The 24,436-nt window shown below is 34.4% G+C and overlaps 1 protein-coding gene across 6 annotated transcripts in view; it reads left to right on the top strand.

Moving 5' to 3' along the window:
• The window catches only part of CEP135 (centrosomal protein 135), a 36,032-nt gene extending 13,444 nt beyond the window's left edge, over nucleotides 1-22,588 (top strand). For 4 of the 6 annotated variants that reach the window (XM_051619277.1, XM_051619278.1, XM_051619275.1 and 1 more), the window contains 18 exons: nucleotides 129-194; nucleotides 1,274-1,424; nucleotides 2,553-2,746; nucleotides 3,192-3,335; nucleotides 3,896-4,039; nucleotides 4,696-4,773; nucleotides 4,928-5,079; nucleotides 5,880-5,995; nucleotides 6,066-6,220; nucleotides 6,715-6,770; nucleotides 7,771-7,939; nucleotides 11,071-11,181; nucleotides 13,012-13,197; nucleotides 14,155-14,364; nucleotides 15,322-15,524; nucleotides 19,532-19,636; nucleotides 20,031-20,177; nucleotides 21,925-22,588. In XM_051619277.1, coding sequence (XP_051475237.1) covers nucleotides 129-194; nucleotides 1,274-1,424; nucleotides 2,553-2,746; nucleotides 3,192-3,335; nucleotides 3,896-4,039; nucleotides 4,696-4,773; nucleotides 4,928-5,079; nucleotides 5,880-5,995; nucleotides 6,066-6,220; nucleotides 6,715-6,770; nucleotides 7,771-7,939; nucleotides 11,071-11,181; nucleotides 13,012-13,197; nucleotides 14,155-14,364; nucleotides 15,322-15,524; nucleotides 19,532-19,636; nucleotides 20,031-20,177; nucleotides 21,925-21,946 — 2,409 coding nt within the window. In that variant the 3' untranslated portion in view covers nucleotides 21,947-22,588. Of the gene's footprint in view, nucleotides 1-128; nucleotides 195-1,273; nucleotides 1,425-2,552; nucleotides 2,747-3,191; nucleotides 3,336-3,895; nucleotides 4,040-4,695; nucleotides 4,774-4,927; nucleotides 5,080-5,879; nucleotides 5,996-6,065; nucleotides 6,221-6,714; nucleotides 6,771-7,770; nucleotides 7,940-11,070; nucleotides 11,182-13,011; nucleotides 13,198-14,154; nucleotides 14,365-15,321; nucleotides 15,525-18,401; nucleotides 19,230-19,531; nucleotides 19,637-20,030; nucleotides 20,178-21,924 lie in introns of those variants that run through there. The other 2 variants (XM_051619280.1, XM_051619281.1) reach the window with 2 other exon arrangements.
• Nucleotides 22,589-24,436: the final 1,848 nt, after the last annotated feature.

Below are 24,436 nucleotides of genomic sequence, written 5' to 3'. Positions count from 1 at the left end.
GGTTGTAAGGAACTAATTAAACTTTATTTCTTACAAAAATAATCTGTTTCCATAATTTTTCTGTAACAAAGGAATTTTTGTCATTTTGAATATGTAACTTTAACATATATGTTAATTTTGGTTGATAGAAAGAAATTGAAAGAAAATACAGTGAAATACAGGAACTTGAAGAAACAATAACAAGGCTTAAATCAGTAAGTAAATAAACTTTCAGTGATTGTTTGTAGTATTTTTATCATCCTGTCATCCACACAATTCTTTCATTTATTATAAAAATTACCAATTTAACAATTAAAAAGAGAATTGTTATAATGCACTAAAACTCTATTGTCATAAACTACTGATGGATAAATGAAAGAGCTAAAGAAGCTAGTGGACATGATTTAGCATTTATGGATGTGTTTTAACACTGTGCTCAATAGAGTTAGGTTAATGGCTGGACTTGATGATCTTAAAGGTCTTTTCCAACATGTTGTTGCAAAAATAAACTGAAAGAGACCTGCAGACAGTGTGGTTGCCTATGTCCTTAATGTATATTTCCTTATTTCTGCTCTCTGAAGTTGTAATTCCCATGACATAATCATTTTTACCACAGATGAGTTATGGCATCCCCAAGGATTTTCTTCATTTAGAAATTCCTTTGTCTCTTAATCAGCATGTGAATAATTATGCAATACTTGGCTCACTCAGAAACAAAGCATATTAAAAACATCATTATTATCAATTCCTTGAAGACGAAACTCTTTCTCGCAAATAGCAAGTTGTGTATTAGTTGGATGCAGTGTTTTGTTTAGTATTTCTAGTGAACTTGCAAATACAAAAATATTTTTGTTTTCAGGGAACCAGATAAGTGGAAAGACATGCCAATAGCATTTGATTAGCTGTGGGATTGGATTGACTGAGATGCAATATTGTGATGTACTTCAACACCAATAATATTACTAAATGCCATTAAAAATTATTTTTTGCTTTAGTTATTACCTTTTTCCATGTTTGTATTCCACTATCCTTCTGATTGGTTTCTTGAATTAAAAAAGGGTTAGTCTTGCTTGTTTTGTTACTGATGGCAAACCATGTCAGAAGTAACTATTACTTTGATGTTATGATGAGTAGTATAAAAACAATGATGGCCTTTAACCAATATTAAAGCATAAAACATCAAGATTAAACAGAACTAAACAGTGTTTAGTATTAAAAATGTAACAAAATGTTAAATATTTTTTCCTAATGTCTCTGTTGGCACTTCTCATTTTTGTAATATTTGTTACTTCAGGACTTGTGCTCATGTCGTAAGGAGAATGAGAGACTGAGTGAAGAACTCTCTGGAAAAGCAGATGATAAAGAGAATCTTGAACTGTTATTAAACCAGCTTACACAAGAGAAACAAAGGCTCACAGAAAAAACAGAGAACTTTGAAACAAAAGGTAAATCATGAAATGTAGATTCTTGTAAATTAAGTTCCTATCACTTTTGAAAAAGAAAATCTTACCTACTTAAGATACAGTTAATAATATTAGCAGGCTCGATATATGTAAATTAAAAAAAGACTGAACATCTTCAGTCAGAACTGAAGTGAAAACTTTTGTCATGGTAATGTGTTTTTATTCTGTATGTTAGAAAGTGGAACTTTTTACAGTGATAATAATACTATTACTCTGACAGTTTCATACAAAATTATTTATTTTGTCCAAAACTGTTTTTATTCTCTATCTTTCTAAGTGACTGAGTTCACGCTGTGTTTCTTGAGAGATTTATGCAATTGCATCTTGAAAGCCTTCAGAGTTGGGGATTCCACAACATCTCTAAGCAACCCATTCCCTGGAAGTATTCAAGGGCAGGTTGGATGGTGCTCTGAGCAACCTGATCTACTGGGAGATGTCCCTGCCCATGCAGGGGAGTTGGAACTCAATAGTCTTTAAGGTCTTTCCCTAACCCTTCTATGATTCCAATATTTTATTATACTCAGAGTAAAAAAAAATAATTCCCTGTATTGCTTGTAATTTCCTGTAGCAATTAATCATATTGTACCTTGTTTACCTACTATGCATCTCTGTGAAGAAACCAGGTCTGTGTTATCTACAACTCTGTCTTGGTACTGTCAGTCTGCTTTTGGGTCCTCAGCTCTTCTCCAGGCCAAACAAGCCCTGTTCCCTCAGCCTTTCCCCACAGGGCAAGTATTCTGCTCTCTGACTAGCTTGGAGGGACTGCCCTGGCCTCACTCAAGTTTATCAACATATTTCTTGTACTAGGGGGGAGAAAAGTGAACACAGTTTTGTAAATGTGATCTCATGAGTGCTAGCTGGAGAGGAATAATTACATCCATCAGTCTTTGCCTCTGTTGATACAGCCCAGCATGCTGTTGGGCCTCGCTGGGTTCCAAAGCACACCACTTGCTCATGTTTAGCCCACTGTCAATCAGGATTCCTACCTCCTTTTCAGCAGATTTGCTGCCCAAACAGTTGCTGGGAAGTAATCCATCCCAAATGCAAATACCTTTGTGGAAATTAATGAGATTCCTATACAGTTGTTTTTATTTCTTTTTTTTAATGCAGAACGAGAACTTGTCCTAGAAATAGAAAGAATTAGATTAGAATATGGTATAGCCCTGGGAGACAAATCTTCATCTCGTCTAGATGCATTTGTAAAGACTTTAGAAGACGACAGAGATTATTATAAGAGGGAATTAGAGTATCTTCAGAAAATGATAAAACGAAGATCTAGCCCAAGTCGTCGGAGTCCAGAGAAGGTAAAGTTCCTGCTGTCAAGACAAGCTGAAAAAATAGAAACATTCAAAGTGCTATCAAATATATTCTCATATTCCGTAGCAGTAAATGACTGTAATAAATTTTGAAATTGCATTCTTAACATAAAAATATAACTGAAACTCTAGTGAAATTGCATTTCATTTTCCTGATCACATTATATGGTAACATTGATTAATTATTGATCAGTTTGTATGAGATGATAAACAGAGAAAGGTTGAAATCTTACTCTTAGCTCTTCTGCCTTTTCTACTTAACTTAGTTATTACTGTTTAAATTCTACCAATGCCAGACTTTTTCTTGCAATTAAAATTTATGTATGCATTTTTCATATATTACTTATAGTGTGAGTTTTCCCTTTTTTCCCCTTAATTATAGAAATATTTTTATTAGTATATTTTAAGATAAATTTTATTAATCAATTTGCAGATCGAAGATCTTATACTGATCACCAGAGAAAGAGATGAGCTACGATCCATGCTAGACAGATTTGAAAAACACATGATAGAAATTCAATCTAATGTCAAATTATTGACTGCAGAAAGAGATAGATTAAATGTTCTTTACGAGCAGGTAAGAAGAGATTGTTTACAACTGGCAGTGAACTAACTGATTAATGCTTGTACTGTCGCTTATTTAAAATGAAAAAACTCTGTGATAGAACTTGAGGAGAATAAACCTGCTAGAATAAAAAGGAGAATAATAAATACCTATTTTTATTACTTGTTAATAAAATTATGTATTCCAAAATTAGTGTGTTTAACTTCAAAGCCATTATAACTTACTGTACTGGCATTCAGAAATTAGAAAGATCAAGAAAAAATCAATAGAATGCCTAAGAAGGCTGGGTAAGGATACAGGCTAAAAAGCAAGGAAGAAGTAAGTAGTTAACTGGTAAGAAAATGCAGTGAATGTAGGCTATACTTAGAACAGTAAAAGGATGAGAATTATGTCGTCATACTCATAGTTGTTATGCTACTGTGTGATTTAGGGGATATATTTTAGTTATCCAAAGAGAAATAAGACTATAGGAGCACTTCTATTGTAGTAGCAGCATTGAAACTTTGTTTTGTTAGTGTATGTACTGTACTAATTGCAGTCCTTGTATGCTAAAAAATTATAATATTTTAAAGTCTCAGGGTGAATTGAACAGGATGAGAAGAGAAGCAAAACATAGTTTAGTTTCTCAAAGTCACATGGAAGAAGAAAGAGACATTGCACTTACAGACTTCAGAAGATTAATGGCAGAAAAAGAAAGCCTCCGAGAAAAAATAAAGGTGAGATTTTATAGCTTCACTGCTTCCAGTGAGGTGGCATATAGGGAAGGCTTCAATAATAATGCCATGTTTGTGTCTGGCTGTCGCTTAGTTTGCCTTTTCAATAACTTTTGAACTGATCTGATTTCAAACTCACTTGAGTGAGCTTGATGAATTCTCTGAATTATCCTTGTAAACTCTGTTCCTGGGTGGGGACAGGGGCAGAGGAACATGCTTTGAGTGTCTGAGGGCAAGCATGGCATCTCCTTGTGGGAAGAACCTAGATGTGAAGCTGCAGCCACAGAATATTTTCGTGTCTGTGCACTACTTTGAAGACGGTTGTGTTCTTATCCCACAAACTGGGGACTTTGTGGACTTTTCCGTATTAACTAATCTTTAGTTACTGTTGCATTTTGTAGCAGAGTGTATTTGAAAAGGCGTATTACTGAACCATCAAACGAACTCATAGCAATCCAACTTTCATTATTTTTAGCCTTTAAAAAATATTTTTTAGTGCAATCATTGTCCTGCTACACTGACCTTTTACTGTCTGGTATCAATGTCTTTTAATGTCTTACTTGATTGTCGTTGAAAGCGTATGAATTCAGGAAGGTTTTTCTGTGGTTAGATCTAAAAATATGTGTCTTGTTACAAGTAATTCTATATTTTTGTCTCAGATTCAGGAAGAAGCAGCTAACCTTGAAAAAGCAAAGATGCAGCATGATATTTCAGAACTGGAGAAAAATATTCAAGGAGTAAGTTCATTTTTAGGAAGTAAGCTTTTATTACTTCTAAAGTAGGACAGACTTTTCAAGCAATTAATTTTGTTGGCTATTTCCAACTTAAATGTATTTAAAAGCCAAGTTGTGATAGCTTTCTACAACAATAATGTGTTTTTTTAAATTGCAGTGTGAGATGGAAAGGTGTGAACTCAAGACTACAGTCTCTATCCTGAAGGAGAGAATAAACTCTTTGGAAAATGAATTAACATTGAAGTCCAATAAACTTGCCCAGACATCTGATGATTCTTCTCAATTTAAAGCTGAGATTTGCTCACTTCAGTAAGTCTAATACAAAATGTGGTGATCTTTCACAGATGCTGACATAATTTAGTTTATTCTATGACTGCAATCTTTACCTGTGGGCATGTTGTATTCTGGATTTGTGGGGTTTTCTATAATTAAATGCTTCTCCAAATGTTGTGAAACCCCACTTCAGAGAGACTTTTATTTCTTGACCAGTTTTGTAAATAATCCATTTAATTACTTTGGGGTTTTGTTTTGCATTTTTCTTTCCTAAGTCACTGATATTTCTTGATGAGCAAAACAGCTATGTAGGTAGATGGTTTTGTGTATCTTTCAGGCCCTGTATTTCTTAAAAGTAAGATCAGAACTGTAGCTGTGAATTTGCTTGCTGCTTAAAATGTCCTGTGGCTGATAATCACTGATATGAGCTACCTACCAAAATTTTTATAAAGTGAAGATTCAAAAGACACAAGTAACAGGAGTTACATGATGAAGGGTAACAGAAATCAGAGGAAGTGAATGTTTCAGATTATCATGATGGAGCCATGGAACCTTGGTGGAACTATTTCAGAGAGGTGTTGAGGTGGACTTGCTGCAGAGGTCGAGACAAACCAAGTCTTGTTGGCCTCAGCAATCCTTAATCATCCTCTCTTTCCCAAGAGAGGGAAGGAGACAACTGGTTAGTATGACACAATCCTGTGCTGCTGATTGGTATGACACAAACCTATTATGAGGTTACAATGGAATTGTTTCAACACTTCAAGCAGCTTAAGAGCCATAAGTTGATGAGCCTGAATAGGTCTGAGACTTCTTTCAATTGTATACTGCTTTTCCAGGCTCTTAAATGACCAACTCCAGAGGTCAGTTGAAGATTTGCAACACCGATTGTCCCTCAAAAAGGATGAACTGCAGGCAGCTCAAGAAGAAATTGTAAAGCTAGAGGAGAAAATAGGTAACTACTAGCTATTTTTGTGATTATTGCCTGTTTTTAAAACAGAAATTACTTATTCTGTTATTTATAGATAGGTTAAACCAGAGGAGCACTTCACAGGACGAAGCAGTCAACATGCTTAGAAGTACTATTACTGTTTTGGACAAAGAAAAGGACAGTCTTCAAGAAACCGTAGATGAAAAAACAGAAAGAATTGCATGCTTAGATGACAACTTAGCTAACAAGGTATGTGCAGTAGAAGTACTAATCTGAAGTCCATCTGGGGAGTTTTAAAACAGTTACATTTTAGGGAGGTATTTTGCCTTAATGGCAAAACCTGCGCCAGAGCTCTAGGCATCATGTAAACACTATGTTTGGACCTAACCAATGAAAAGAGTAATTTGCCAATTCAATAGCATTTGAGTTATGATTGTTAGTATATTCCCTCAATACTCCAAGGAAACAAAGAAGTTTTTTTTGCATTTTGCACTGGGAGATATTTAATAAAGTCCAAGGTTCCAGCATGAGGGATCAGGAGCTATAGCTGATGTCCATCTTTTTTGATGACAAGACAATCCTTTCTCAGGAAAGAAAAGCAGCTTGGAATTTGAGTGTGCAAAGATGCAAATTATTTATTGGTGAAGGGTTGAAATAAAGGTTAAAATGTAAAGTTCTTTAACTTGAAGTATCCTGTTATGTTGCAGTATAAGAACACCTAATACAACTTTTGTTTTTCATAGGAAAAAACAATTTCTCATTTACGTCTAACTCTCTCTGAGCTGGAGTCCTCAACAGAGTAAGTAAAGACTTTCTTCAGTGGTGTTATTTTGTCTAGTGGTTTCAAAGTGAAAGTAGATTACTATTTTAGTTATTTTGGTGAAATTAATTCTGTTTATTTCAAATAAAGGAGTGTACTGTATTGAGAAAGACATACACAACTCTTGAAGAGACTTCCCCTGCAATTATATTGCAGGCTGCTGAAGTACTGTTAAGACATCCATTAACAATTTTTTAATATTTATTTTCCTAAATTGGTAACATTTCTTAATTCTCAGTTAAGAAGTAGCTTTTTAGTATTGTAAGTAGATAAATACTATTAGATTGATGCAGGTAAAACTCGGATCTGAGCTCTTAATTTTTGGTAAACTACTTCTTCCAGCTTAAGCTACCAGTACATTCTTAATTAAAATATATTTATGTAGGTTTTAGCTGGGCTTAATCTGATCTTCTCGCCTCTTTTTAAGCATAATGTTTAAAAATACAGCTTTTTAAAAAAAAAAATATTTTAAACCAAATATTTAAAGATCTGAAAAAACAGTGTAACTGAATATTTGGTACATTGATGCATGAAGTATCTGTGGCAAAAACTTATTGTAAAAGTTTACTTAAATTCACACATTTATATTTCTCGGTTTTTGTTGAATCATTTCTTTACCCTTTTGATTGGTGTCTTTCAAGTAAACTGTCTTCTTCCCTTATGGTTTATAAAATATGCCATGGCTAACATACTATAACCACTACCAAACACAGATAAACATAAATGTCTGTAATTACTGTTTGCATAATAAGATTAATCTTCAAAGTTAAACATTAATTCCATTTTGTTTATGCATATTGACATTTTACATCCTTAGTTTATGCTTAGACTCAGTTTGTCTGCCTTCTAAGAGCAAGAACTTTATCCTGTTTTGTTTTGTTTTTTTAAATAAAAAGCTTTTCATAATTCGTGTCTGTGATATAGCATTATGTGATATAGTGTAAGAAAGGACAATTTAAATAAGATTTTCACTTCTTAGCCATATGAAGGACATGCTGAGCAACAGAGACCGTGAGATAGACAGCTTACGTCGCCAGCTTGATGCGTCCCACATAGAGCTTGGAGAAGCAGGAAGAGTAAAGGAAATGGCTCTGAAAGAAAACAGGCGATTGCAAGATGACCTAGCTACAATGGCCAGAGAAAACCAGGTATGAAGGCAGTACATAATACTGAAGTATTAAACTATTTACTCCTTGCTTACATATGGTGGTACATCAAAACTGCTATATCCTCAATTTTGATTTGGTATGTTTAATTACTGGCTTTTCTTGAACACCAGGATATTGAAAATGACAGGGCAGAAACTGTAAAAGCAGTTACTTCAGATACTTAAGCATAGTCAATACAGTTAGGGAGAAATAAACTTTCAGTGTAGTCACCCTTCCCCAGATTAAAAAAAAAACCTAGCACATCAGAATTTTTTCTGGTGCACAGGCATGCATCCACCTAGTTTCCATGAAGTGTGCGACATGTTAAGTGGGATATGCCATGTTTTGAGATTAGAATGCTTTGCAACATAGATTTTAATGTTTGTGTTCTGTGATCCGTGGTAACGGTGTTTATAGAGAGGTATTGGCAGGTCTTTAATTTCCAGTTCTGGCAAGGTTAGTTTCCATTAATATCTGTTGCCCTGCAGGAATTTTGCTTTCATTGATGAATTAGGAAAGGTTAACAATGGGGGAGAAAATATAAGCAGGCTTAAAAGATACAAGACAGAGGGGTTGAAGAAAACTTCTTTTTAAGGTATGACAGTCCTGAATAATAGTCTGTGTTTGTTTCCTAATTTCAGAAAAGGGTAAGAATGCATAGATGATAGAAAAAGGACGGGATTCCCTTTCCATTGTGTCAAGTTTGTGTGAGGTTTTTAGATGGTGAATTCAAAGGTGCCATCTATTTCTGTGGAGGAATGTTCTTACTGGATTGTCTTTGCATGGTTAATGTAGGTGTCATGGTGAGGTGGTGTCTTAGAGTTCTGCTGTGTATTGCAGCTATTTGTGTGTGGGTTTTGGTTTTTGTGGAGGTTCTGTTCAGGTACTTTACTTGACTGCTTGAAGAGCTTTATTTTAAGTATTTTTACTTGTATTTTTGTATTTACTTGTATATTTACTTGTATTTTACATTATTTCATCTTTCCTTAGCTCTCTAGTAGTTTAGAGCCACAGTGTACCTCCTTGCTAACAGCTAGCCAGTCAGTAACTTCAGGCCAAAAAGTAGGTGGGAAGTAGGTTATGATTGCCCAGTGGACTCTGATTAGGTTCATGTGTATTCACAGTCAGCTTTCCAGTTGGGACCTATACAGTCCATCTCAGCTGCTGGTGGCTAAATACATTTCCTTGTAAAGTGCATGCTGTAAAGGCATGACTTAAACATACGTCAGTTACAGAATCAAAGTTGAAATAAAATCTTTAATGCCTTGAGGAATTACCTATTTCCATAGGGTATAATTGAATATTTTATTGAAAGATAAGCTATCTCAATTTGATTGTGTAGGTTGAATAAAAATTTTGCAAGACAGAAATAGTTGAAAGATTCAGTGAATTAAACTGTTTAAATGATCATAATTATTATTTTTGTGGCATCTTCATCTTGAGATGTTCTCCAGGGCTTCGCAAGTTAAGCCAACCACTGGTGTGTAAGGTTCATTCTTTCAAGAGCTTAAGGGGCTTATCCATTTGCACTCTTCCCAATCATCATTGCCCTATATGTTCTTCCTTGGAATCATCTGGGTCTTGGATCCATGGCTTGCAGAGTGTGAAGTACAGCCTGGTTACTCCCTCACATAGTTTGAGGAATAATGAGTTTGTTTTGTGCAGCAGTTGACTGCTGCTGACCAAAAGCCTCCCAGCTCCAAGTGCATGATATGGATGTCCCTGTACAGTAGAATGTATGGAAAATATATAAGAAAAATGTCCAGTGTAAGGTAAATAACATTTTTTTAATTGGGCTAAACATTAGAAGTACTGCATAGAGAACATGTTAATGTGATTTAAAGAGCTAGTCCAGATTTTTGTTGCAAGTCATTACATTTGACTAGTAGCAAATAAAACTATTGCAGCTCATCGTGACTAAAATACCTTGTACAATTTTGATGCTGAGATACAAATTTTTTTTGAATTCACTATAAATGCCAACACTAAAAATAATCAGGGCCTTGTTAGCTAAACCATTTATTTCAATTCCTTTCAGTCAGCCCAGCTGAGTCTGAAGCTAGAAAGAACAATACAGCAAGGTGTTTTAAGGAAGTAATGTAGTACCCTAAATAGTTCTTTCAAAGCTTATGGTATAACACTACCCAATGTGTGGGTGTATTATTGAAACTAGAGATGCTATTCACAGGTATTTAGTAAGATGAAATATTAAATATTTTAATAATGTGATGACTAAAGCTTTCCCTGTGTACTTGGGAAGGCCACCAGAGAGAAAAGCAGACTGATTTTGGCATTTCAGCATATGCTAAATGAGCCACACAGTAAAAAGTCTGCCATTAATGAATATTAATATACCACAAAAAGGAAAAGGGAAAGAAATTAGGCAATATTGTCTATTTCCTCCACATTTGATAGTGGGGATAGAAGACAATGCTTGTTTTTTTTTTTCTCTGGGCTAGAGGACTCGGAGCAAGGTGAGAGCTGAACCTGAGAGGGACAGAGTTAGCAGTTTGAACACCTGAAACAAATTTCATGGTGCATTTTTTATATCTAAACATGATCTATACTGCATTTTATTATTTTTGTCTTGCAGTTAAAGTAAATGTTCATATGTTATAAATTTGATTTTCTAATGTCACAAAACTTTCCTGCACTCAGGGATAGTGAATCTTAAGGCTAGAAAAATCCCAGCTCCCAAACATCTGTGTGCTGAATTTTCCAAAGGTCAGTAGGGTGTATCATCAGGGAAGTTATAGATTTTATGCACTAGTATTATATTAGTTGTTTGACTTGATAGACCGGCTTGGACGGGGCTTTGAGCAACCTAGTTTAGTGGAAGGTGTCCCTGCCCATGCAGGGGAGTTGGAACTAGTTGATCTTTAAGGTGTCTTCCAATCCAAATTATTATATGATTCCGTGATTCTATAATTTTTCTTGCCTGGAAAACTCTTTGGTGTATCTAAGGTAATAGGGCATATTTCTGAACCCTGCAAATCCTAAAGGGCTTTGACTAAATTACTTCGAAGTAGAAAATAATAAAATCTAGGGCATATGCAATTACTTCAATTTGGTCTGATACAGTAATATGTTTAATCTACTCTAATGTGTTTTGCTTTATGTAATCTCTTTAGGCTATTAGTACTGAGCTTGAAGATGCAATACGTGAGAAAGAAGAAATGAAAACCAGGGTTCATAATTACATAGCTGAAGTTTCCAGATTTGAGACCCTGATGACTTCGAAGGTAAAAGTATAATCTGCAGGCAGTCATTACTGTTTTCAATAAATCCATTTGTTTTAGAATATAACATATTCTCATTAGGATACAGTAAATAAATTAGAGAATGTATGGTTTGGGTCCTGTTCTCTGTGCCTGTTCCATTTTCTTCTTTTATTTATTTTTTTCCTTCTTTCCTCTGCAGTGTTTCGAGCTACTAGTGAATTAACATAAAATCTTATTAGAGCTGACACACTGATATATTCTGGCACATCAGAATTTGGTTGATTATGTTTCAGTTGGCCGTAACACTAGAAAATGACAAACAAATCCTGTTGAGAGTTTTTGGTGTACTGACAAAAGAGTGCTGATACTTGGATTCAAAAGTGTGACGTGTGAATTAAGACTTGAAATACTTTAAAACAAATAGAATTTATGTCAAGACAACATGAACTGGCAAATTTATTGTGACTTTGAATAGGAAAGAATGAGTTTTGATCTGACTTTGACTTGCATGTCTAGATGAATGCATCTAAATTCAACCACTTTTTACAAGTAGAAGCTGAAACATAGAGGGAAAAGTCAAAGTCAGTGGTATGTTAGCTTAAAACTCTCAATTTAAAACACCTGAAGTTTAGTTTTTAAGAATATTCTAATATATTATATGTCCAAAGCACTTCGGCTACTGATGAGGCCACATCTTTGGCAAATGGGAATCCAGTTATTCAAATCTGATACCAAGAAGCTGTAGAATATACAGGCAGTGGCCAATTATCACAGAATATTAGGGGTTGGAAAGGACCTCCAAAGATCTTTGAGTCCAACCCCCCTGCCAGAGCAGGACCAAAAAAACCCACAGCTAGGGCAGATCACTCAGAAAGGCATCCAGACAAGTCTTGAAAGTCTCCAGAGAAGGAGAGTCCATAACGTCTCTGGGGAGCCTGTTCCAGTGCTCTGTAACCCTCATAGGTAAATTATTAAATTATGAAAGGTTAGTTTCAGGAGTTTGTCTAGTATTACATCCAGCCTGTGGAGACACGGATTTTCTTTTCTGTGCTGTGTTCACTTCCTTAATTATAAGTTTCTGTTTCCTAATGCCCTGCCTCATTCTGCCTGCACTTCTCAAGTTCTGCAGAAAACAGAAGGAATTTTAAAAATTGTAGCCCTCCTCATTAGATAAATCTGATTCATACTAGGAACATCCTTATCCCACTGTGCTTGATGTGAGCAGGGTAAGAGGAGAACGGAGCTAAACAAAGAAAAAGAATCAATCACTGCCTTACGATATGCACTTGTAGTTGGGCCAAATAAAAATTCACAGACAATATTTGTTCTGCCACTGCATAACTTGTAGGCACTAAAGCTTGCAGTTTTGTACTTTGATGGTAGACTGCTTAGGTGTATATGCCTGAACAGGTTATCATTCTTTCAGAAACTGATGTCATAAACATTCCTGAGAGTGCAGTTAAGTAAAAGAGCTGAAAAGGGACTCCTACTGGAAATTATTGGAAAGGGCAGCATTAGGATCAGTACGTCTCACTAATGTGACCTTTGACAGTGCAGAGAAATCCAAAATAACACCTCCCCTGGGAGCCTTGAAAATTATTAAAAACTGCTAAATGTAAATACTTCCGTGTAATAGAACTGAATGGCATCACTGTAATTATTTACTATTTGGACTTGCAAAAGAAATTATACCTTTATTAATTGCCAGATAGTGGGACTGAGAAAATGGAGAAAGATCTATTTTCTTCTGGAAAAAAAAAAAAAAAGATACTGTAGGGAATAAGCATGAAATAAGATCAAGCAACTTGAAGGTATGTTGATAATTGCAGAGTGATTTACTGTTTCATCTAGGAAAAAGAAAACCAAGAATTGTTAGAGAAGTTTCGTATGCTCCATACTCAAGCTGAAGACTGGGAAATGAAGGCTCATCAAGCTGAAGGAGAAAGCAGCTCAATACGACTTGAACTCCTTTCTGTAGATACAGATAGGAGACATCTTCGAGAGAGAGTAGAACTTCTGGAAAAAGAGATTGAAGGGGTAATAACTTGTGCAATGAAATTCTGAAAGTGGGATACATTCAAGTGTTTGTTAATAAAGTCAACATATTACTTTTAGTACTTTAATGGAAAATAATTCCTGTACATGAATGTTTCATATGTGGACACTGGATTTTTGAAACAGTAACTGAGTTTGGTTAGAGATGCTTTCCTTCTCCCTTCCCTGCTTTCCCAAAATTAGAATCACAGCATATGTTTTAATATGTTTAGATGTCTTCTCTTGGGTGGTCATCACTGTTGTGCTGTTATCTCTGTAAGAACCTTTGGTTTACTTGCTTCAAAATATTGGCTTATAGCTTTTGGAGTACTTTTTCAGCCAGCCTTATGAGTATTTTGTAGGCTTAGTTCTTACATTTTGTTGAAGCTTTGGTTGTGGTATTTGAAGCATTAGTGGCTGGAGTAAATGTAAAACTGTGGTAGCAGTAGTCCCAAGTCCAGAATCAGGATTCCATAATACTGAAACCTGTCCAATAGCACAGAAAATAATGAGGCTTATGTTTTTAGAGGCAATAATAGCTACATGAAGATCAAGGAAGTTTGAGCGTATAATAGTTGTGGCTTGACTATATTTTGTCTTATGCTTTTAATTAGCCAAAAAGAGTTAAGAGACTTTAATATTGTAAGATGAGAAAAAATAGATCGTATTTTGGGAGGTTTAGGCTTTTAATTCTCTTCTGAATCCAGCCTCATTCCACTCTTGTGTAATACTTGTATATTTTTCAAGACGGTGATTAAAAATTGCAGAGATGGTTTATTAGTTGTTTTTAGCTATGATTTAGGCAGAGGGGAAAAAAGCAATATAATATAAAGTTAATTTTATAAAGAAAGTTTATTTTGAAGGGAAAAGAAATTATATTTTAAAAAAAGTGCTATCCAACAGACAACTGTTAACTCAACATGTAATACTGAAGGGGTATCCGTTTTTGTCTTTTCCTAGCATATTGTTGCACATCAAGCATATGAATCTCAAATCTCCTCTATGACAAAAACTATGTCCAAATTGGAAGAGGATATTAAATGTGAAAAACAAGATAAGTCTTCTGTGTTGGCAGACCTGGCTTCTGTGAGGGAACTCTGTGTGAAGCTTGAGTCGAACAAAGAACTTTTATCTCGACAGCTGGCATCCAAAAGCATGGATTATGAACAGGTAAGCAGCAAAGGCAAATTTGATTTGCTGTACTAAAATAATTTTCTCTGCTTGTAATGTTTTTTGGGGAAAATAATAAATTACTTCTGAGACCATGGTAAGTTAATTAACATTACTAGTTTTGTGTTTATATATAAACTATAAACTTTGCAGTATACAGATCTATTCCTTTGTTTTTGTACAAAAAAGAGGGAATTTCTTGAATTTGTTATCACTACAAAATGGGCCAGTAGTAGTTTTTTCTATATTACAGAGACAAATTATATTTATTTGCTTTTATGTACTGTTTTTCAATTTACTCAATTTTTCAACTTTTATGAAAAGTAGATTGTGCACTTTGTATTTAGATATTGAAGTCTTTCACCTAAAAGATTTTTTGAAATACACTGAAATTTAGATTCAGCAGAAGTTCATTACATATTTTGAAATAGCTTAAACAGTTCTAAATATCCGTCATTTCTGAGACTTTTTTCTTTGCAGCTGATTGTTTGTCTTTACTTAGTGACTTGGTCAGGCTTTCTGTTAATGTAAATATTTAAGACCTTGAGAACAGTAGTTCTCATCCCCACAGAGTTTGTTTATATTCATAGAACTGATGAGGAAAACAAGCATTCCTATCCTACGTTTTCAGCAAAAGCCAAGAAGCTAATTGTGAGAATGAAGGATAGTAAATATTCCTGCACTTCTGCAAAAGCCTGCTGCTGTTAAAAGCCAATTCATGTTCTAGTACCTACCTAAGCATTTCCAGCACTCAGTCATCCAGCTTCCAATAAAACATTTCACAGATGTACATCTTGAATTTAACTAAGTCTAGTTTAAAATAATTTGTTTTGTAAGCTCACTTTCCTATTTGTTTCTATGAAACTTCCAATAATTTCAGATTTTATAACAACTCTTTATGAAAGAGAACTGTGTCTGTAGACTAGTGTATTAATAATGTATAAATTTGTACCCTAGGTTCTAGGTGAATTACAAGATATAAAATCAGAAGTAGAGTTGGTGAAAAAGCAGTTATCCAGTGAGAGACTTAGAGTTCAGAATCTTGAAACTTTGCTGGCTACCACTAGAGACAAAGAATTTCAAAACCATTTAACATCCCAAGAGAAAGATACTGAGATTCAGTTGTTGAAAGACAAGCTAACACTCGCCGAGAGCAAACTGTAAGTTTTAACAAGTGTATATATGTCGTGTGGCTTACAAAGATACTTTTTTTGTGTAACAACACTTACAAAATCAAATTCTTGATGTTCAGATGAGCAGATTTTTGCAGCGACGTCTGTTGGCCCTTCATGGCGCCATTTACAAAGTTTCTTTCATATTGCTTTTGTTTATCAGCACTCTGGTGGACATCAGTTTGGAACAAGCAGTAAACTTAAACAGGAGTTCCAAAGGAAATCCACTGTAAAAGGAAGGAACCCCCTACTGAGTTTTCACAGTCTTGAGAATAAGCACTCTACTTCTCTCTGGACTTGTCCCCAGTCTGACTCCTGAAAGTTTGCTTCATTTTTTCTGCTGGTTGTGACTCTTTCTCAGACCAGTCAGGCACGAGAGATGGTACCTTTCCTGAAGTTCACTTATCCGATATAACTGCCATCTTTTCCGTACAATCACTAAAATCCTTTCCTTCTGAGCCTCTTAATGAACATAACTAAGCGAGGTAGCTGATCTGTTGCAGGTATTTCCACTACAAATCAGCCAACCGGTGATAACGGGTAATGTTTTTTAGCTGTTGAGTACATCTATAAATGTTATGTATGTGTTGCAGTATGATTTGGATATTTAACCTTTGCCTTAGAGTGTATCAATTCCCAAAATATATAACCACCTCTCTCGCAGATTCTGATTTTATACATAGCTTTGGGAAGCAACCTAATTGAGCTCTGATTTTTAGGCATAACGTTATATCCTTATTTGGCTTTGAAAATTGAAACTGGGAGTTTAATAATTAAGAGAACTCAGATTTTCTGAGTCTTGAATTATGTTTTCTTATATTGGAGAGTAGTCTGAAGACTTAATGCCTTTAGAACAATGTGGGTTCATCAAGCATCTCACAGGAAATGGAAAGTAAAATTTTAACAAATGCATACCACTCACAAAAAAAAATACCAAATAGATTAAATCTATGCTAAATGTGCTTACATACTGAGGTAATCTATTGTCCTCACTTTGATTAAAGTAAGAATCATTGACATAATAGATAGTGAAGTCATAGTGCTTTACAAAAGTGAAAGTACTTTTGCTGCTATTAATATTCACAATTAAGAAAAAAGCCCTGTATCATTTAGTGTTCCTTTGAAATGTACCTATGCTAAATGTGGTGAGCACTTCCCATTATACCTAACTGCAACTTCTTATGCTGTGCATCTACCTAGAGTAGAAATGACATAAATACTCATAAAAGAAAGACTAATCTGTTTGGAACAATGAAGCTAAGGGATGGATATTTTCTGTATATGAAATTCATGTCCAGTAGAAGTGGAGTATTTGAAAAATTTTCTTCATGACCTGGAGCTGGGAATTTGAAGTTTCTGTGATACGTGTCATCATGACATGATGATTCTCCTGGGCATACTGTGGTATCTCTGCATTAAATAGCAAGAAGGGAGGAGTAGCAGCTAAATGTAGATGGTGAAGAGTAAAGTCATAGTAGAATTTCAGAAAGCAAAACCAGATACACCCATTTAGTAAACACTGAGGTAGGGAGAGAAAGGAAACATGGAGGGTGAACGGACAGATAATGCTTCTTTATGAGATGTAGAATATAGCATACCTAAACAGTTTAAAGCTGTAACATGGTGATGCAAGTGTACAAGAAAAACATTTTTGATTTATGTAAAGGCTATAACTTACCACTGACAATGGTCCACCTTCAGCAGCAGTTACCTCAGCGGATCTGTAGACAACACTCTTTATTAATCAACCCTGTGCAACTTATTGTTTTATATTTTAGAATTGCTGAGGTTTATTTTTACTTAGGGGGAAAAAATTAATTGCATACAAAGAACATCAACTAATGGAATGACCTTAATATGAAATTAAACATGAAAGTTAAAGGAAAAAAAAGGGGGCGTTCATTTAACTTTCTTCTTTGTGTACAAATATTATGAAACTGCATTTAAATAACTTCATACGATTTTTTTTTTTTTCAATTTTTCTTCCACACACATTGTGGGTTCCTTTCTTGTCTGTTGTAAATGTCAGTACTTGCATTATTAAAAGGATGGGATATTGCAGTGAGAAGGAAAATGTTCTCTTAACAGAATAGTGGCTATTCTGTTGAATTGTTTTTCCTCCATTTATCTCAAAGGTTCTGCATGTTGCTAGACAAATACTCAGGTGTAGGAACTAGTTGTATGTACCTTATTTTCTACTATTCGGTTCATAGTAATTGCAGTTTAAAGAACAGAATCTTCAAATGCTCACAGCTGTGACTGAAGTATGTGATAGCTATCTTTGTGTCTTGCAAAATATAAAAATTAATTTAACTTCACAAAATTTCAGTTCTAACTGACAAAAATCGTATGTCAGTATTCTGGACTGTTACTTAGTTTTGGCTTCATTGTGCCTGTCCTTCTACTCCATATGTAAAATGACAGTGATAGAAGGATTCTCAAAACTAAGTTTAACTTGTGAAGTTCTCCAGTTCTGTAATTTTGAGCTCTGTGAAGAGTAAGTAGTTGTGTTACTCAGAGTGCTATTTGGGTGTAGTACAATAAATGAGATCTTGAGGCTCTGCAGTGATTAAGTAGCTAAACTACTTGTTGAGAGCTATCTTTATCTACTGTGACAGAGCCAGATGTCCTGGGAAAAAACAGTATATCATCATGGAATCTTGTTATATGAAGATTTATATTACTGTGCATAGGGGTTCCAAATTAAAATATTTCTTAATTTTTTTAGTTACTTACTTCATTATCTTAATTTTGTTTAAATATCCTTGACATGGAGTATCCTTAGAACTCACAAAACTATTTGCTTTCTTTCTTTATTTTACAATAATCATATTGGCCCCTGAATTCTTACCTCCATCCTGAAAGCATATGCCTGTCTCTGAAGGACTTATCCTAAGATACCATCGAGACCTCCTGTCTTCTGCATCTGTTCTCAACACACGGGATCAAGATACCATTCTAGGAATTTTACTGATGAATAGGGAACACAGGAAAAAGTATTCTGCAGTTCTTTCTGGATCAAGTCTCTTCAGTAGTTTGCATCTTTCTGAAGTCAGAGGAACAGTGGGTGCTAGAGAGGAAGCATGGGCTTGAGCTGCTAGGAGTGGAACTAATTTTTCAGACTTCAGTTCCAGTGCTTTAGCAATAAGCTAGTACATCTTTGCTCTCAGAAGTGACTTTTGAGCACTCCACCTCATGTTGGTCTTAAAGCGTCTATGGAATAGCATAGCTGTGTAGATTCTGAACAACTAATTTTACACTCAAGGATTTTTTCATTGCTTACTTTTTAATGCAATTAGTGGTGTTCTGCAACCAGGCATTGAGTCATTGAAGCTGTTGATTTGCTAAGAGGTATCTTTAATTATATTACTTCAGATTTTCAAGGCTGCTTTTCATTTTGATTCTTGTAGTGGAAGCAGTTTGGCCCAAACACCAAGGGTGCAGTTAACAAGCTTTCAGATTCTGGGTTTAGCTGGTCTGAGCTCGCATGAATAAAGCTTTTATTTAGCTTTGATTCAGTTGTGTTCATTGCTAGCCAGATAGTTCCAGCCTACTTTATATAATTTTTACTGAAGCCATATTTGTTATGTTTGTATTTTTTTAGAATGTTACTGATATTTTTCTTCTTAAGTGTACAAATAAAGACCATCTTGTATTGAAACAAAGCATAGTAAATCAATAAATTAATAATTTGGTTTGTCTGATTTTTAAAGCATGTTTCTGTTTACCTTTGTCTGAAAAAGAACATGAAGTATTGTATTAAGGATGTGGTGAGAGGGTTGCCAGCTTCTCACTTCTTTCTCACCTCAGGTTCTTCCAGAAATATTGTGTTGCGTTCACTTGCTTCTCATGGCTTCTAATTTGTCTTTAATTTAGTCTATGTGAAACAACATGTTTGGTATCTGTTTTTGTTTTACCTTGCTCTGATTTGTCTAAGCTCCTAGCTGACAGCATTCGAAGAAAACTTTGTTGCTTCTCATGATTTTTTTTTTTAGAAGCAGCTATAATAGAGAGGTTCCCATACTTCGAAGTAAAGCTGTACAGCTGCAGTCTGACTATGATGCTTTAAAAAGACAACTGACAACTGAACAATTTGAACGGTAAGATGCAGTTTTTTCCATGAAGTGACTCTTCTTTCTTCTTTTTCGCTTTTGCTTTTTTCAATAGTGAGGAACTTATGTGGAAAATTGTGTTCCTGTTGTCGTGCAGAATCTAATACTCCCATCTTGAAAACTGCTTAATTCAAAAGAAAGAAACTTACACAGTTTCTGAATTCCCTCATAAATTTTGTGAATTTACCATTGCTTCAAAAAAAAAAAAAACCCTTCTCATGAAAACAAGGAAAAAGTTGAGTAACATTATGAGAAAACAAGGGTCTTTGCAAAGTATTGTGAAAATCACCAAGTTAAAAATATCCAAAAAAGTGATGTTTTCTTCCCTTAACACCCTGCAGTACCAAAGTGGTATGTAACTGAAATTGCTATCTGTTGCTAGAGAGCGTGCAATTCAGGAAATGCGTCGACATGGTCTCTCTACATCATCATTACGTGCTTCACCTCCTCTCAGTTCAACATTAAGGTCTCCCTCACATTCTTCAGAATGTACGATTGTAAGGACAACTGATGAAGCAGCAGCTGAAAAGTAAGCTATTTGATTTTAGCTAATTGTTTCTGTTTAAGAGTTAGGTTTAATCTGTTTCTAAGTATTACTTCTTAATTACATTAAATTCTTACACACTTTAAGTGGTTTGAAGTTCTTGTGTTGAATCTCCTGTTATAAAATACTATAAAAATTTGATTGGAAATGATAGATGCAAACTGCTCTCTGAAGACTATATCATGTAATGGATTCCCATTCCTGTGTTTGTTAATCACCTTGCACCAGCTGACAGCTTCCAAATACATATCACCTGCTTATTTTTACCATTAACTATATCCAAATACGTATTGGCAATTTTTTAATATTTATGTGCAAACAACGAGGGGTTCATATTAAGAGAAATGCCATGAAATTCTCTCAAGTATAGCAATGAAAGAAACACGCCTCATAGGAGAGAGTCCAACTAAAATGCATTTGAACCCTACACATCAAATGAAACTGCCTCTAAAATAAGTGCATACAAATAATTAATGCATTTTTCATTGTTAGTGCTTGAATGGTATGAATGTCTAAGATCATGATCACTAGAGCCCATAATAAAGAAATCAAAGTCAGCTTCTCACCTGTTCATTTTCACTGATAGTTTTGTTCTTTTAGAGATCGTTGTTGGTTTAGATTCAGTTGTGGTACAGGCCTGATGATTGACTTTATATCCTGTCTATACTGCATAACAAATTGAGGTCAAGAACAGAAGGGGTCAAACTTAGATGATCTCCAGAGGTCCCTTCCAACCCCTACCAGTCTGTGATTCTGTGACAGGGAAGGATAAACATGAATATAACTAATTAACTGCTAAACATCAAGAAACAGAATTCCAAACTGATAAGATTTGAAACTTTATTTTTGTAGGTAAATACATATGACTTGTTCTTAAGCTCACTTTTGTTAATTAAAGCACAGGTTTCCTAAGAACTGAGGCTGGCATGGCATGATCCACATTGTCAGCATTTTTTCTCTTTTTCTGCAAGTTTTTGGACAAAGCAAAGAAGTTAACACTGTAGCAAATGAGATCTTGATAGTGGGGATGAAACAGCAGTTATGACTTGTGCTTTACTGGTGAGCCATTAGGCAAACCCTGTTATATTGCAAAGCAACATTTTCACCAAAATAATGGTAGCTAATATATTTTTGAGAAAGTAGAGAATTGTCTTTAGTCTTCCTTGCTTTACAGTGAGACCCATGAGCAATAAGAATACTTCACTGCTATACTTGAAGAATACCATGCAGTGAAGTATTTTTATCCTACTATTTGGGTACTTAATTTGAACAATGACAGCTCTGTACCGTATCTTTTCAGAAAAGATCCCATTTTCGTGAAGTATGTATTTGTAAATAAGGTAGTTTTAAAAAAATAATACATATGCAGTTTAATTTTTTATTATCTTGCTTTTTAAGCCCATCAATGGATTATTGCATTAGAATGATCTCAGTTGTACTATCACCATCTTTCACTCTATTTTTTTATTCCTTCTTAGGAGCTTACCATGGTAAGGCGTACTCTGTATTTACTGTTCTTTAGCATTACAGCTGCCTTTTTCTCTTATCTGATTTAGTCTTTTCCAGAATTTTTCTCTTCATCCTCGTCTCCCATTTACTTTTTTAAGCGTTCAAGCAATGAGTCAATTAACTGAATGTAGAGTTTTAGATAATATGCTAGTAGTTGATTCTCAGCAATAACAGAAGAGAATATGAGGAGGCTAAATCTAGACTTTTTTTTTTTCTCCACCAGAAATGTGAGCTTCAGGGAATAACCAGTACTTGAGCAACTGAAGCATTACTTTGTTACACAGACAATTTTTTTTATTATTATTATTATGATGAAGGCTGACTTGTTTTCTACCTCTATTTTCTTCAAATTGACAATTACCTTTGAAATTTCTGAGAACTGGTGAAGTAATCAAATTTGCAAAATTCTGCTTTCCCAACTGGCAGGGGTGACTCCGTTTTGCTGGCTGTTTGATGTGGTTTGTATCAAGGATGACTAAATTTTGTTTCTATTTTGCAAACATAATAACTGTAAAAAGCAATAAGTAGTTGATATGACAAGCTCTTTTTAAATTCTAATATTTTATTTCTGCTTGCTTATCTTGTATGGCTAAAGAAGTTCTATGTTCATCATAGAATGAACTAACATAGAGTAACATACATGATTGTCTTACAAATGTGAGCCAGTATGTTTGATACCCATAGTGATTTCTTATGTTTGGGCTTTTAACAAATGTTTTCTGTTTACAGGTCATTCTTCATGTTATTTAAAAATATTATCTATTTTCTGAATGCATTTTGTTTACTGTACCTTTTCTTAATAAAAAATTTGTTATTCTTTATTAATGTTTTTGTCACCTAACTACTCATCTCCTTTTGTTTCATCTTTGTGTGAAATTGCATTTAAAATATCCCAATAATAAATAAAAAGTGAAGAAAAAATATTTTAAAGATGTATTTAAATTATCTAAATATTTTAAATTAATTCTAAAATAGATTTTATTCATTTTTTAATAATATCTAGAGATATTTTTCAATTTTTGGTTTTAAAAGGTCGGAACAAAACATGGAATACTTCACACAGTTAAGCCCAAGTTGTTGGAAAGATGACACAGACCTTTATGTTGTGACATACATATTAGGTAAATGCTGTAAAAACTAACCTTTCAAATACCTAGTGCATTTAGCAGAAGAGCAATTCAAGTTAAATCTATGAAGTAAGATGCGATTGGCAATCACAATCTTATGCTCTTGAAGTCCATCTATGCAGAGAATTGTATATCAAATAGTTCCATTCAATAACAGATGTTTTTCTAATAATTACTAATAATTTTCTAATAATTACTAATAATTCAGGTTGACATGATGTGTATTCATAAGTACCATGAAGAGGACTGGAAGTGAAAGGATGTTATTGTACATCCTTGCACTGGCCAACAGGTAGTGTTCTGCTTGCCTAGTGTTGAACAAAACACTCATTACCAGTTAGCATTACAAGCTAAGGTATAAACAACATATTAAATTATATGGGAATTTTTTTTTTACTTTTAGATTTTGTCTATTTTGCACTGAGATCATTACAGTTAGAAATTATAAAGGATATTGTGTTGACTGGAAATATTGTCTCATTTATTGATAAATAATTGCTGTTGCATGCTATATAGGTCTATTTTGTTTTCCATACATTTTATTTTGCCACTTTTGTCATTTAATGTGTCTTTGTGTTTTAAATTTTATTCATTAAAACCAACTTGGAACACCCATTCAGAAGTACCTGAAAATATTTGTACCCCGCTAGGCTTCTGAGCCACAGGCAGGACTTTTTTATTTAAAGAGAGTGTATCTCATACTTTACTTTTTTGGTCTCTCATTTGCCCATTACAGGAATGGAGAGATCATAGTCTCTAAATGTTACTTACCTATTAACATAGTTTGTAATTAAGTCAGTAGTTTTAATTTATGCTAATTGATGTTAATTATTCAGCAGTTCAGTAAGAATGAGAACAGAACTAACATTCTGCTCTCAGTATCTTCAATGGCGACTTGTAAATATCTTATTTTGCATATTAACCCTTTTCATTTGAAATCTGAATTTAAAAAACAAAAAAGTGTTCCATTTTATTATAATACTGCATTTCTTCTTACCAAAAAATATGTGTATTTTGACATTACAATTAAAACCATAACACTTCAACTAGTAGTAATTCTTAGATTAATATCAGTTCTGAAGAATTAGCAGATCATTGAGCACAGGTGGTATAATATAACTGGTATAATTTTGGTGACCAAAGCCTGTGCAGGTTTCTAAAAAAGTACTAATGTTCAGATAACAGTAAAGCTGTCCTTTTACCTTCGGCTACTAGTATGTACATTTTTGTAAGCAACGAGAATGAAAGAAAAATAATGTTTATACAGCTTTGCTTTAAAATAAAGTATTTCATTCCATGAAGTACAAAACAAGCACAGATTTTTTGAAGATGTAAATCTGTGGACTACCATATATATTATATGTGAAGCAAGCCTTATGTAAGTCTGGATATTAAAATGGTTGTCCTAGACTCTGCTCCCAGATTCTGTGCTGTCACAGAATCATCATGGTTGGAAAGGACTTCCGAGACCAGAGTCCAACCATCAACCCCCCAAAACAAACACAACCACACACTCTCCACCAAAAAACACCCACAAAAAAACCCACCACCTCTGCCACTAGAGCATGCTCTGAAGTGCCACATCTACATGTTTCTTGAACACCTCCA

Source organism: Apus apus, chromosome 4, assembly GCF_020740795.1.
Source record: "Apus apus isolate bApuApu2 chromosome 4, bApuApu2.pri.cur, whole genome shotgun sequence".
In the NCBI taxonomy this organism is placed as follows: domain Eukaryota; kingdom Metazoa; phylum Chordata; class Aves; order Apodiformes; family Apodidae; genus Apus; species Apus apus.
The sequence above is the reverse complement of the archived record's forward strand: the minus strand, read 5'-3'. Positions and strand labels throughout refer to the sequence as shown.